The sequence below is a fragment of the Dermacentor albipictus genome, chromosome 1, assembly GCF_038994185.2.
Source record: "Dermacentor albipictus isolate Rhodes 1998 colony chromosome 1, USDA_Dalb.pri_finalv2, whole genome shotgun sequence".
Lineage (NCBI taxonomy): Eukaryota > Metazoa > Arthropoda > Arachnida > Ixodida > Ixodidae > Dermacentor > Dermacentor albipictus.
The window spans coordinates 429734103-429747770 of NC_091821.1; the positions used below are offsets into that span (position 1 = coordinate 429734103).

Below are 13668 nucleotides of genomic sequence, written 5' to 3' on the forward strand. Positions count from 1 at the left end.
CAGTAATCATCATTTCTAGCCATACACATAGATACTTATATACAGGCTCTCAAGAAGTTGAAGAAAGGAGAGGAGAGTCAAGAGGCAGGGAATTCCAGTCGGATATTGTTTTAGGGAAAAATGAATGTTTGAAGAAATTCGTGCGGGCAAATATTGGCTTGATGTTATGGCTATGTTTGTGTCGTGAGGGTCTGGTTGTGTCCCTTTCGAAGTAATCCTGTGGCTGAATGCCTAGTTTTTGAAAATACAAAGAGTGAAAAAAGCGCAGCCGGGCAGCCTTTCTTCTTTCAGCCAATGGCTCAAGGGCTGCCTGATTTAACATGGCGGACGGAGAGTCCCTTTGCTTATAGCGGTTATATATAAACCTTACTGCTAATCTCTGGATTTTTTCTAGTTTATCTATGTTTATTGTGGAATGTGGGTCCCATACTATGCTGGCGTATTCAAGAGTAGGTCTAACAATTGATTTGTAAGCTTGAAGTCTAAGTGCGCTTGAAGAATTGCCTAATTTATATTTTAAGAAACCTAGCTTTTTCCTTGCAGCGGAGCAGATGTTGGAGATATGGGATGACCATTTAAGATCAGATGTTAAAGTCACGCCCAGGTATCTGTATTCTTCCACTTGACTAATTATGTTGTCCCCAATGCCATACGTAAATTTCATTTTGTTGATCTTATTCGTAGCACATAAATAAACGGTTTTATTGTAATTAATTGTCATATCCCACTTGTTACACCAGTCTGCAAGGAGCTGTAAGTTCGAATTTAGGACAAGTTGATCGGATACAGAATGAATGCTTTTGAAGATAATGCAGTCATCGGCGAATAACCTGGCCGACGTGCTTAGTTCCAGAATACCTAACAGGTCGTTAATATATATATTAAATAAAACAGGCCCCAAGACTGAGCCCTGAGGAACACCAGAGTGAACATCTAAAAAGCGGGAGCAGTTGCCATCAATTTCCACATATTGTTTTCTATTTTGTAAATATGACATAACCCAAGCGATGATACAGGAAGGGATACCCATTTCTTTCATTTTGGTTATTGCTCGTCTCTCAAAGTGGGCATCATACCGAATGTGCTGCATCATCACCATAATGTGGCGAATGAACGGTCTAAGCATGAAAGGCCACGAGCTACTGCAGCACCCTAACTGTAACACCGGTCACAAAAACAGCGAAAATGGCATCGATTCCAACAAAAAGCAAGTTTTCACTTTGGTCAACCTGTGTATGGATTAGATTGAGACGTTAAGGGGCAGGTTACCAACGTAGTGCTAAAGACTGCAGGATTTTGAGTATTTATCTTAAAATGGTCATTTTTGCTGTTACAATTGAACCTCGCAGTAATGAAATCTGTGGGGAATGCGAAAAAATTTGCTTTTGTGATAATTTTGTTGTTGCGAAATGAGACAGCACAGATAGGTAATGCATCGTAGAATGAAACTTTACTGTCGAAATTCCATTAGCCTACGTTGGCAAGCTTCCATATTAGAACCGCTATAGCCGGATATAGAACCGCATTAGAACCGGATATAGAACCGGATATAGATATAGAACCGGATATAGAACCGCATATAGAACCGGATATAGAACCGCATTGTTCACAGTACAGAGTGTGCCGCACACGTTGGATCAGCAGTGGCAGCACTGCCATAGAGCAGTATTCTCGGTCAATTGCTTTCGAAGGTACGAACACTTTTGCGAGATTTTGCATAGCTCGACACCAGACACAGAGCAACAGCAGTCCAAGCATGCAACAGCATTTGTCCAGTGCACACTGTCGCCCGTAGGCGCCTACGCGTCCGGTGCCAAGCAAGGAAGTGATTGTATCTCGTATACCCAAAGGCAGTCGACCGAGATTAAGGCACCTTTGCACAAATCTACTTCTGCCGCCAAATCGACATGCATACCCGGGCGATCGGTCAAGCACGGCCCAATGCATGGCACTCCATGGTGCGACTGCCATCGCAAGTAGCATAAACAATTCCACGTTGTGGGCTGTTGATGTTCTTCTTTTTGCTGCATTTTTCTCACCAAGGTGCACATTTCACACTATACTAGGTGTGCATGCAAAAACAGTTGTCACATGTTGGTAGCAACAGGCGTGCCACTTCGAATAGGCGGTCATCAAACAAGATGGCGGCCATGATGTGTTTCCGGTGCGATCGCTTCCGGTGCTTGTTTGTTTTTGCAAACAATAATGGTGGTATCCATGCAATTGTAATGTCGTGGTATTTTACGCAATTTTAGTGCAAAGCAATCACATTTGCGTAACAAGGATGTGACGCCCACTCGAGCATAATCTTCGTTGGCCCGCCACACCCTGTAGGCAACATTGGTCAGCGCACCAATAAACATCGATGAGCACAGCTGCTCGGTGGTCAGTCATCGTTCACCGCCATGCTGCGGAGCGTCTGCCTAGCGGAGGGTGCCTAGCCCTCCCTCGTTCACGAACCCGGGTGGATCAGGGCACTGGCAACGAGTACCCACGGGTTGTCCCATGCCGCCACGAGCGGCGGAACAACGCCGCCCGTTGCTGCCGCCATGCCGCTATACGGAAGACTTGAGCCGTTCGAGGGAGATGGGGTCTGCCTAGCCAGTTTACAAGGAGCAAGTTCACATGTTCTTCCGTGCAAATGACACACCCGAGGCCAACCAGTGGGACATTTTCCTGGCCAGCTGCGGGACCTGCATCTTCAGTCTCCTGCTTGACCTTCTCAAGCCAGCTACACCGCATGCTAAGCTGCTGGGTAAGCTGCTCACCATACTGTGCTCTCTTTTCAACCCAGCACTGTCCACACTAATGGAGCGTTTTTGTTTCAACGATCGGAGCCGCTGGGAAGGAGAGACCCTCGGGCAGTTCGTTGCTGCTCTACGAAAATTAGCGAGTGCCTGCGCGTGCGGGGACCGACTGGACTCGCTGCTCCGGGATTGTTTCGTCTGCGGCATCAACAACATCGCCATGCAGACGCGAATCCTGGAGCTTCGTGAGGGAGCTTTCCAACCCCTCGCTGGATGACGCCGTGAAGGCAGCACTGGCAATGGGAGCTGCCGCCTAGGATGCCGGCGAGATTGCCCGTGTGACTGGCTCACCATCGGCGGAAGCGGCGGTCAGCAAGTTGTACACCACCACAGTACCTGTGGTCGCTGTGGTGGTGCCCGCTCCCCCACACAGTGCCAGTTCTCTCAAGCACAATGTTTCACGGGCGGGAAAACTGGGCACCTGGCACGGGTATGCCGAAGGGGGAGGACGAACAGCAAACAGCAGCAGCAACCTGGTTCAAGCCCCGGTACCACACAAGCCCATGGCCAGGGTAGCCGTCGCAAGGGTACGCGGTGGGGGCGTATGGCAACAGGCTCGAGTTCTTCAGTGGCCAGGCTCCACATCGTGGCCGAGGCCCCGCCAATTTTCGACATGTGGCACACAGGCTTTGTTCTGTCGTCTGTGGTGCTGTACATGCTGACCGTCGAAGTCTGCGGGCACCCCATTTCCATGGAGCTGGACACAGGGGCTAGAGTGTCAGTAATGGCCGGGAAACTCTTCAAGTGTACTTTCCCTGGTGTGTCTGTCGAGGCTTTGGGTGTGATGCTGCACAGCTCTCCCAGGTCCAGGGTCAGGCCCAGGTCAGCGTTCACTTTGGTGACAGGGAGGTAACCCTTCCCCTTTACTTAACCAAAGGGTCATCGCCGACGCTGCTGGGCTGAAACTGGATTCATGCACTGGGCGTTTGTCTGCCAGAGTACCAGGAAGCCAGCCTGCATGTGGGGAAAGAAGTCTCCAACCTCCTGACTGAATTCAAGTCTCTGTTGCAGCCAGGGGTGGGCACATTCGTGGCACGACGGCTGGCATCTGTGTACCTGAGGCAGTCTGGCCACATTTTTTCAAGCCTCGCCCACTGCCGTTCGCCCTGAAGGACGGGGTCACCCAGGAGCTGCAACGGTTACAGCGAGAGGGCATCCTGGTGCCCGTCAAGACGTCTGAATGGGCCTCTTCCATCGTACCAGTCCTCAAGCGAGACAGCAGTGTCAGGATCTGCGGGGATTTCAAGGTTACCATCAATCCTGTTGCTACCGTCAAAAATTACCCGCTGCCCCAGATAGAATATCTCTGTTCAGTGTTGTCCAGTGGACAGAAGTTTACCAAGCGTGACCTCAGAGGTGCTTGCCAGCAGCTGGTGCTCCAGGATGCCTCCCAGAATTATGTCACAATATCAACAACTTTGGGGCTCTTGCAGTACATGCACTTACCGTTTGGCGTGGCCTCAGCCCCAGCCATATTTCAGAGGGAGACGGACAACCTCTTCAGGGGCTTGAGGCATGTGGCGGTGTACTTGGATGACATCCTGGTTACTGGCAGTGACGACGGGGAGCACCTGCAGAACCTGCACAACGTCCTGGCACGACTGCAGGATGCCGGTCTCAAGCTCAAGCTGGAAAAGTGCATTTTCCTGGCCCCCAATGCTGAGTACTTTGGGACATGTCATTTCCCATGCTGGCCTAGCCCCGGCTCCCCGCAATGTTGATGCTGTGCTGAATGTGCCTAAGCCCCAGTTGAAGAAGGAGCTTCAAAGCTATTTTGTCCTCATCAACTTCTACATCAACTTCCTGCTGAACCTGATGGAGCATCTATAGCTGCTCCATCTTCTGCTTCGAGATGGTCAGCAATGGGTCTGGAAGAAGGAGCAGGACTGGGCCTTCCACAAGGAGCTAATCACCAAGGCTCCAGTGCTGGTACACTTCGATCCTGCCAAGCCTGTCGTCCTGATCATAGATGTGTTGCCATATGGCGTGGGAGCCATCCTGGCGCACCGGGACAAGGATGGCCAGGAACGCCATGTGTCGTTTACTTCATGTCGGCTTCATGCTGCAGAGCAACGCTACAGCCAGTTGGACAAGGAAGGCCTGGCCCTCATGTTCGTGTTGAATGCTTCCACCAGAGTCTGGCCGGAAGTTCGAGGTGGTCACGGATCACAAGCCGCTGTTGGGGCTGCTGGGGCCTGACAAGGCAGTTCCCGTGCAGGCATCACCTCGAGTGGTACGCTGGGCCTTGAGGCTGGCAGCTTACATTTACCAGCTGGTTTACCGTCCGGGAAAGGACCTGGGGCCTGCGGATGCCCTGAGCCACCTGCCCCTGCCAGAGGTGCTTGATGCTGTTCCAGAACCTGCTGAAGTGGTCATGCTGGAGCACGCATACCCGGAGGCACTCTCCAGCTCTGCGGTATTGCAAGAGACCAGCCGGGACCAAGTCCTGTCTCAGGTGGTCAAGGTGGTGTCCCATGGGAGGAATTGGTTCAGCAGGCCTATAGCCACAAGGCCGCCCAGCTGATCTTGCAGCAGGCCTGCCTACTGTGGGGTTCCAGGGTGGTGATCCCACAAAGTCTCCGGTCCAGGATCCTGCAGTTGCTGCATGCAGGTAATCCTGGCATGGAAAAGACCAAGATGGGGGCCCGGTCCCATGTTTAGTGGCCTGGCCTGGACCAGGACATCGCTCACATAGTGCAGAGCTGCCAAGTCTGCCAGGAGCATCAGCAGGCCTCGCGTCATGTGGAAATCACCCCCTGGCCGTTCCCGCAGAGACCCTGGTCCCGCCTGCATGTGGATTTTGGGGGGCCCTTCAAGGGCCATTATTACTTCCTGGTGGTGGTGGATGCTTTTTCGAAGTGGGGGGGATGTTCTACCTGTCACCACTCCACCAGCAGGCATGACCACTGCTGTGCTACGACAGGTCTTCACCGCCCAGGGGTTGTCGGACGTCATCGGGTCTGACAATGGTCCTGCTTTCGCCATACCTAGCCTGGCTGACGAAGAACGGAATGTGCTGGATGATGGTTCTGCCATACCGCCCTCCTTCAAATGGTGCAGCCGGGCGGGTGGTGCAAACCTTCAAGGACAAGCTCAAGAAGAGCCAGACTGGGGATTTCGGGATGCAGATTGCCTGGATACCGTTCCAGTACCGGACCACGTTCCATGATGCCACTGGCCGTACCCCCTGTGAGCTCCTGCTGGGGCGGGTGGTCAAGACACTCTTGGACCTCTTGCATCTGGACTTCCGATCCACAGTGCTCCTGAAGCAGCTGAAGCAGAAGCTGGCTGCTGACCAAGGGCGCCGTTCCGGGCCTTTGCCAGAGTCAGGAGTGCCAGTTTTTGCCAAGAACTTCCGTCCTGGCCCACACTGGTCCGATGGACAGGTGGTGGCTCCAGCCAGCACCTCATCGCTGCTTGTCCGCATGCCAGACGGGGCCACGTGGCACAGACACGCCGGCCATGTTAGGCCTCGCCTATGGACCTGGCTAGCACCCTCGACTACCACTTCAGAGTTACAGCTCGCAGAAGGACCAGCGGCAACACCAGTCACTTCCAGCGGAGCACTGCCCACCTCGGAGGCGGCAAGCGTTGCCAGTGGTGCGGTGCCCGTTGGGCCAGTGTCAAGTCCGGCACCACTTACAAGGCTGACCACTACGGATCCTCCAGATGGAGCGAGGCTAGCTCAGGCAGCACCCGGCGTTGCCAAACCCAGCCCGTCAACACCGGTGCCCAGGTGGAGTACTCAACCGCGGAAGCCGCCGGACCGTTACTCGCCTGGATAACAGGCACCGTCGACTTGGCTGGGATGGCAGCAGAGCCTTATGCACTGAACTTGGACATTTGTTTCTTTTAGTTAACTAACTGGGGGTAAGGAGGTGTAACGAGCATGTGATGCCCCCTCGGGCATAATCTTCGTTGGCCCGCCAGGCTTGGTGGCCTGCCAGGCTCGGTTGGCAACATTGGTCACCACACCAATAAACACCGACGAGCACAGCTGCTTGGTGGTCAGTCATCGTTCATCATCACCATGCTGCGGAGCGTCTGTCTAACGGAGGCTGCCTTGAGCCCTCCCTCGTTAATGAACCCAGGTGGATCGTGACAATTTGAGCACACTTTAGGGCCTGCTAGGCTTGTGCAAGGAGGTAATATGCGGGGCTATGTTTCGGCAAATTTCATTGATGTGGGATTGTGGTGCAGCAACATTTCGTTGTCGAGATACGAAGTGCACTGAATCCTATGGGTGTTCGCCAAGCATACGAAAATATTTCCTTGTCGCGAAAATTTCATAGTTGCGCGATTTTATTATTGTGGGTTTCGACTGTATTTGAAACCTGCATTATTGTATTCGGCTGTATTTGTACGCAAGGGTCGAATTCAAGGAACAAAAATCATGAAAAAAAAATCATGAGGAAAAATAGGAAGTGAGTTGTTAGATATTTTGGAAGCAGGTCGGGCGAAATTGGCAAGAGAGATAATCTAAAATTGAGGTCACAAGGGTGTTGTAACTGTGCATAATGTCCTGAGGCATTTGGCAACCATGGAAAATGCCCTGCTTTTGTTGGCGTGCCGCATATCTTGACTGCTTTCTCACTTCATAGATTTCTAAGGGGGCATGACTTTTTGCATTGCTTTGCTCTGCTGCTGCTTTTATGTGGCACTTAGTACCAATATTTCTTTGTTTAACTTAATTAGTGTTTTGACATTTCAGGGTCAAAGTTCAGGAACAGGCATCAGGAATAGGCAGCTGTTGCATTAATGTGCTTCTGTACCATGCAGGTGTCGTTCCACGAAATATTGTGTGGCCTCTGGGCGCGCAATGGACTGCAGATCAAGGGCCAGGCCATGACGTACATCCAGTGCCACTTCTGCAACTCCATGGTGGACGCCGATCTCTTTCTGCTCCAGCTGTGTGCCACTCATCTTGATCCTGACTGGTTCATTTCTACGGTCTTTCAGAGGTGTGTGCATGTGAGCTTTAACACGCTGAGAATGCGTTTCTTCAGGAGTCTGTGAAGCAGCAAGATGTTGAGACCTAACTGTACATGGGCTTTGTATGTAGAATTGAATACCAAACATTTTGGCTTCCCTAAACATTTGTGATATGTGCAACTTTTAGAGGCTGCACGACACAGACCTACTTTAACTTCTTTAATCTAATTTCTGGTTTACAACTGCCTTGTGCACCTTGTGGTCAGAGGTGAGTGGTGTACTGCAGTTTGCGATTTTCGATACTGTTTCCACCTGGCTGGTTTTCCACCAACACAGCCAATTTTTTCTTCACAGTGCTTATAAGCTTCATCGCAAGTGCTGTGGTACAGTTAAACCTCGTTAATCTGACCCTCATTAATTCGGAAAATTTGATAATTCAGACTCGTCCTCTGGTCCCGGCAGGTGGATGCATTATTTAATGCAATGAAACTCTTGTTAAGTCGAGCGTATTTGGCCGCACCTTGGTTAATTTGGACAACTCTCAGAACTCTGAGAGCGCGGAGTGCTGCAAATATGCGCCGCAAAAAAAGCAAAAAAGGCGTTAGCATCCACCAAAATGAAGTGGCTGAATTTGCATTGCTGTAGTCATCAGTAGAAATCGTATGTGAATGACTGCAATGCCAGAGCACGTCGTGCCTATTTGTGCCTTTAAGGGGTCTTCGGGACCGAAAATTGTCCCAAAATTCGAATTTTCAATTTTTATATTTCCACGTTCCTGATGCGTTTCTGCACCTATCTCCGAAATTTGGTTACATAATACTGTGCATTTGTTCCGTTATCGGGACCTAAAGATGCTAGTCTGCAAGCGTGTGTTTAAATTGGGGACAAATCTTGCCCGATTTTCGTCGCGCATAATTTGATAGCTATGCGTTGTGCCAGTGCCATTTTGGTATCATTCTAAAGCTCACATTTCTGGCTTTTTTTTTATTTGTCAGTCGGCAACATTGCCTGCTCGATGGTCACGAAAAAATAACAGTGAAAGAAATGTGCCGTGCATGCTACTTTTGGCCACATTGAGCATGTGACCAAGATACCAAGTAGTGATTGGCTCCAAGGACCATGAGCGCCCAGCCGACGATAACAGCCGCCATTTTGTTGTAGTCTCGCGAGTGCAGTGCTGGACAAGCAGGAGGTCCACCAAAGTTTCGTTCCGTGAATCGTTACGGGCGGAAACGTGCAAGACGCAAGTGACTTCCGAAAGCAACTCCGTCATTGCCGTCGGCACAGGATACCCGGCAGCTTGCTGCTGAAATACCGCCTCCTAACGTCGACGCCTCAACTGCTCTGCCGGATCACGCATCTCCACACACGTGTGCCACTTGCTAAGAATTAACACGGCTGTCATAACTGATAAGGAAGTGGATAAGATAAGAGCGCACGAGCAAGCTACCGTTTGACAAGATTGCATCTACGCTGACCACAGAGCAAAAGATTCAGCGTTTTGTTGAAGATTGGACTGCTGATAGTGCGGTAGTGCAACAGCCTTGGTCGCGAAGCCTGCTGCTCCATACATTGTCGTTTGACTTGCAGCAGTGAACAATCTTCTCGGCGTTTTCTCGTGTAGTACTTGTGGTGGTTCTGCGTAGCTAGTGTGGAGCGATCAGGATTACGGTCTTGCTACTAAACTGACTGTGGTTAGCGAGATCTGCAGTGAAGTTGCACCAAGATGGAGCTCGGGGAAAATTGAGGGCCCTAAAAAATGTAATCCTTTTGAAGTGAATGTACTCGCAGTGCGTGCTATGTTGTCGACCGGCAGTGCCCAAACGGCTATGAATGATACCTGGTGCCTACTGATGGTTTTTGGTGCCATATTTTTCAAACTTTCTTTCAATATATCACTTGTAAAGTGTTTTTTGTTGTTTTCTCAAAACCACAATTTTGCTGATGCCATATTGGAGGTGCATTATCTCTGCTTCTTCTTGTGTTATCACTGTAATTATTTTTTTTCCCCCAGAAAGGCAAAGCTGTTCAGAGTGCAAATTTACGAAATAAGGTTGCATTTATTAGAAAATTTGTAAAAGATGTTTCTGTTTTTAGCAGTGTTATGTCTCAACACCACAAAGGCGTTACTTAGACATTTGCCACGTGTCAAACCACCACCCCTTCTATCCAGACGTCAATGCAGCTTGGACGCCGACTGTTGAGGGGTCCCATGACAGGTGCTCACCCGACCATTACTTAGAAGCCCGAGAAAAGGATGAAAAAGAGGGGGACAAGGACGACGAACTGGGTGTCACCGGTTGCTTTCTTGCCCCAGATTCCATACCAGTCTCTTCGGAGGCGGAGTTATGGCGGGTTTTTGCGAGCACATGCGTGGTATCGCCACAAAGTCGAGGAGTGTGATTTTCTGCTGGTTCAGATTCCCTAGTTGACTCGCCTAGGGAAAACAACGGGATTAAAAGACTTTTCTTGAGCGGGAGAGACGGGTCCTGATGTTAACTGAGACATTTAACTTGCTCCTGCATGGAGTGGTCTTCCGTAATGGAGCCGGGTAACTAAGCTAAATAGACCCTTTTCTTCTTCATTTCCTGCAACCTGACGTAGCAGTCGACAAGCTTGATGGATTCCATGCCCTGAACGCCCCCCTAGCCGCAATAGCAGTTACATGGATTTCTCTCACTGAAGTTTGCAATGTTCTCATTTAATATAAAATTAGTTTAGAACACCACTCTTGTTAATTTACACTCTTTGTTAGTTGCACACCATTTAAATAGCTCACCTCCAAGCAAATTATTCAGTAAAGCTGAATTTCTTCAATTTCTGGAAATTTATTTACTCTGCAAGAAAACTGGATGTATATTTAAAACTAGTACGTTGAAATACATAAACTCAGCAACGTTTATAAAAATCGATCAAGAATAATAATAATAAAAAAGTTTTCGGGCAAAGGGTCTCTTCTTTTTACATTTAATGCCACACTTAGCACCACGTTGGCCATGTGCATTCACGACTGCGTAGTTGCCATACATTATCATGTCTATAGCAGCCATAGTTCCATCCGCAGTGGTTGAGGCAAACATTAGTTTCGCTTTGACTCGGTGTGCACATTAGCCGTGCGCCTTCAGAACCACAAGGTTGCCGTGTGTGATCGCATCGACAGCAGCCGAGGTTTCGTGTTCACAATGGTTGTGGCAAACAGCAGTTACGTTTTTACTCAGTGTGAAGCTGACGAAGATGAAGAGCACCGTTTACATTGCGATGGGCGGTGACCTGGCGACACTGGGGAAAAAATAATTGGGATGTGCGCGCGGTAGTGAAAAGCCTCTCAGATGAAGTTGTGTGCCACGGCTATGCTGTGAAGAAAGTAGCAAGGCCTTTGCTGCTGCGAGCGCTAATCAGACACGAGATGAGAATGGCAGCTTCCGCACTGCTTTTGTGCAAAATAGAAACAGGATTTGCTGATCCATTCAGTAAATAAAAGTGTGTTGACATAGTATGCATTTGTTTATTGTTTTCTTGATACCCTCGATAATTTGACATTCACTTTTTTCGGACATTTCTTTTTCGGTCCCGGGAAGTCTGAATTAACGAGGTTTTACTGTACTGGAAACTGCAACTTAAGAAAATGACCACAAGGGCACATTATTGCAGGGGTGTGCAAATACCGAATAGTAGATTTGAAATTGTGTGTTGCTGTGTAAAACCAAAGTTAGTCTTCTCACGGGTTGCTTAAAGCTACAAAAAGACTGATGGGCATCTACGGATGGCGTTGGGAACAAGAGGCTGCCTCATGGTGTGTCGCAAAGATGGCAGCCGGGAACAACTTTGTTGTTGTCCCGTGCACTTGTTTTCATTTGTAAGGCAGCTTGCAGTTTTCTGAGTGTCGCACCACTGTTGCGAATCGATCTGCACCAGTTCTGCACCACTGTAACTTTAGTCACTAATGCCGTGAAACAGCGCCAATTAGGCCTAATGGCCTGGGCAGCGTGGCCGTGATGAAATTTGGCTGCAGGCTGATGTGGTAACGGGCTAGAAGCCATTGTGGAATGCTTGCTGCTAATGTGTTCGTATGGGTGGCTCATCAGTAATCGGTTTCGAGATCACGCGTGCAGGTTAGATTGACGGCTGTTGAAGAGGCCTGAAGTTCGTCCTCACATATCCAACATGATCTGTGTGCCTACTACAGGCTTTCGCACTTCCAAAAATGTGCATTGTTTTTGGCGCCGTTCCCTCTGTCCGCATCACGTTTTCATTTTGATCAGTTGTGTTGACTCGGACGCACTTTGTGCCGACAGAGGCGGGCCCGGCCAACGGGGCGCCGTTCTATGAATTGGGATGTTCGGGTGCTGTGTGTGCGATCCCCGCATTGAGCCAACATCGAGGAGCCTCGCAGTGACTAAGTCAGCTACCGCATCAGCTGGAGCGGCCAGTTCGTGGCATGCTTCGCGCTCCTTTTGCACCGAAAACTAAGTGAAATGCTTGCTTTGGTGGCATCAATCACGAGGGGCTCTGCAGCGCATGCTACAGGTGGCACTAGGTTGGTCTCTACGTATTCAAGAAATCGAATAGTAGATATTCAATTCGCAAAATGAACTGTTCGAATGTTTGATATGGGATTCAATTTGGTGATATTTGAGTAATTGCACACCCCTAGTTTTTTGCGAAAGAAATCCTTCCTCAAGTGGTAAAACATTAAGGCAAACTGCAACAAACTTTCACTTTGACTAAATTGGTTATAAATGATGATGAAGAAACTGCGGCCACTGACCAAGTCAAGGTGAAAAAACACACAAAGACGTTTCGGGACCCGTACGGGTCCCGAAACGTCTCTGTGACTTTTTCGCCTTGACTCGGTCAGTGGCCGCAATTTCTTCAAGGAACCTATACGGGTCCCGAAACGTCTGTGTGTTTTTTCACCTTAACTTGGTCACTGGTTGCAATTTCTTCATCATCATATTACCTGACCAGACGAACTTTCGTTGAGCTCTTGACTACTACGATTATAAATGAGTAGCATATACTACTGAAGCGATATTGGCAAATACTGAAGGACTGGTAACTGTTAAATTTCTTTGTGAATGGCCTTTAGCTCCTAAGCAAACGACACATGCACCTAGTAATTAGCAGATATAACGAAAATCTCAGATCATGACCTTCGAGATTTTTGGTACGCCATGGGAACTGCCGAATCTCGAAGGTCGTACCAAGGAGCTGTGCTGCTTCTCAGCGTTTTCGAGTTCTGTGTCATTTTGGGCAAGTGGTAAGGTGGTATTTATTCAATTTTTGGTGTGTAAAATGCTATTTTTTCTAGCTTTTCTTGATAAATTCACAAATACTTGAAACATACAATCTGTCATCGAGGTTACACTATCATACTATATGAAATTAGACTTTTTATGAAGTCTTAATTTTATTGCAGTTGGCCTTTGGCTAATGTACCAGTCTTGCCTTGCTTAGCATTTGGATTAAGTGCCCCTCTAACGTTTTTCATAAGCTCTTGACAATTTTACACATAACAACGTGAGAAATTGATGGAGGTAAGTGGGGAGGGGGTTGCTTATTCTTCTAACCCTTTGTGGCCTGTCTGCATGGAAAACTAGAAAGCAGGAAGTGGCTCATCTGATTGTTTTACTTCCCCTCTATCCGATCAGGTTCCACGTGTGGGAGTGGCTGTCGCTGTCGCCCAATCGGGCCAACTCCTTTCTGGAGCCGGACAAGGTGCTGCCCATGCTGGAGGCTGCGCTCACCTTTCTTGCCATGCTCTTCAGCGTCCGCACCAACCTGGGTGCGGGCACTCTCGCTGCTTCCTCCTTTCCTCCTCTCTCACTGTATGTGTGGTGGCGTGGCATGTCCTCATGCTTTGAGGTTCAAGTAAGGCAGTGCTGGAACAGCTGCGTCAAGCGCACCAAATTGCACCAGTAGTGGCCCT

General features: G+C 49.1%; 1 protein-coding gene across 2 annotated transcripts in view; it reads left to right on the forward strand.

Annotated features, from left to right (window-relative positions):
- Ubr3 (Ubr3 ubiquitin ligase) overlaps window positions 1-13668 on the forward strand; it is a 170354-nt gene that overhangs the window by 49842 nt on the left and 106844 nt on the right. For both annotated transcript variants that reach the window (XM_070532285.1, XM_070532286.1), the window contains exons 11-12: window positions 7587-7768; window positions 13391-13524. In XM_070532285.1, the coding sequence (XP_070388386.1) occupies window positions 7587-7768; window positions 13391-13524 (316 nt within the window). The remainder of the gene's footprint in view (window positions 1-7586; window positions 7769-13390; window positions 13525-13668) is intronic.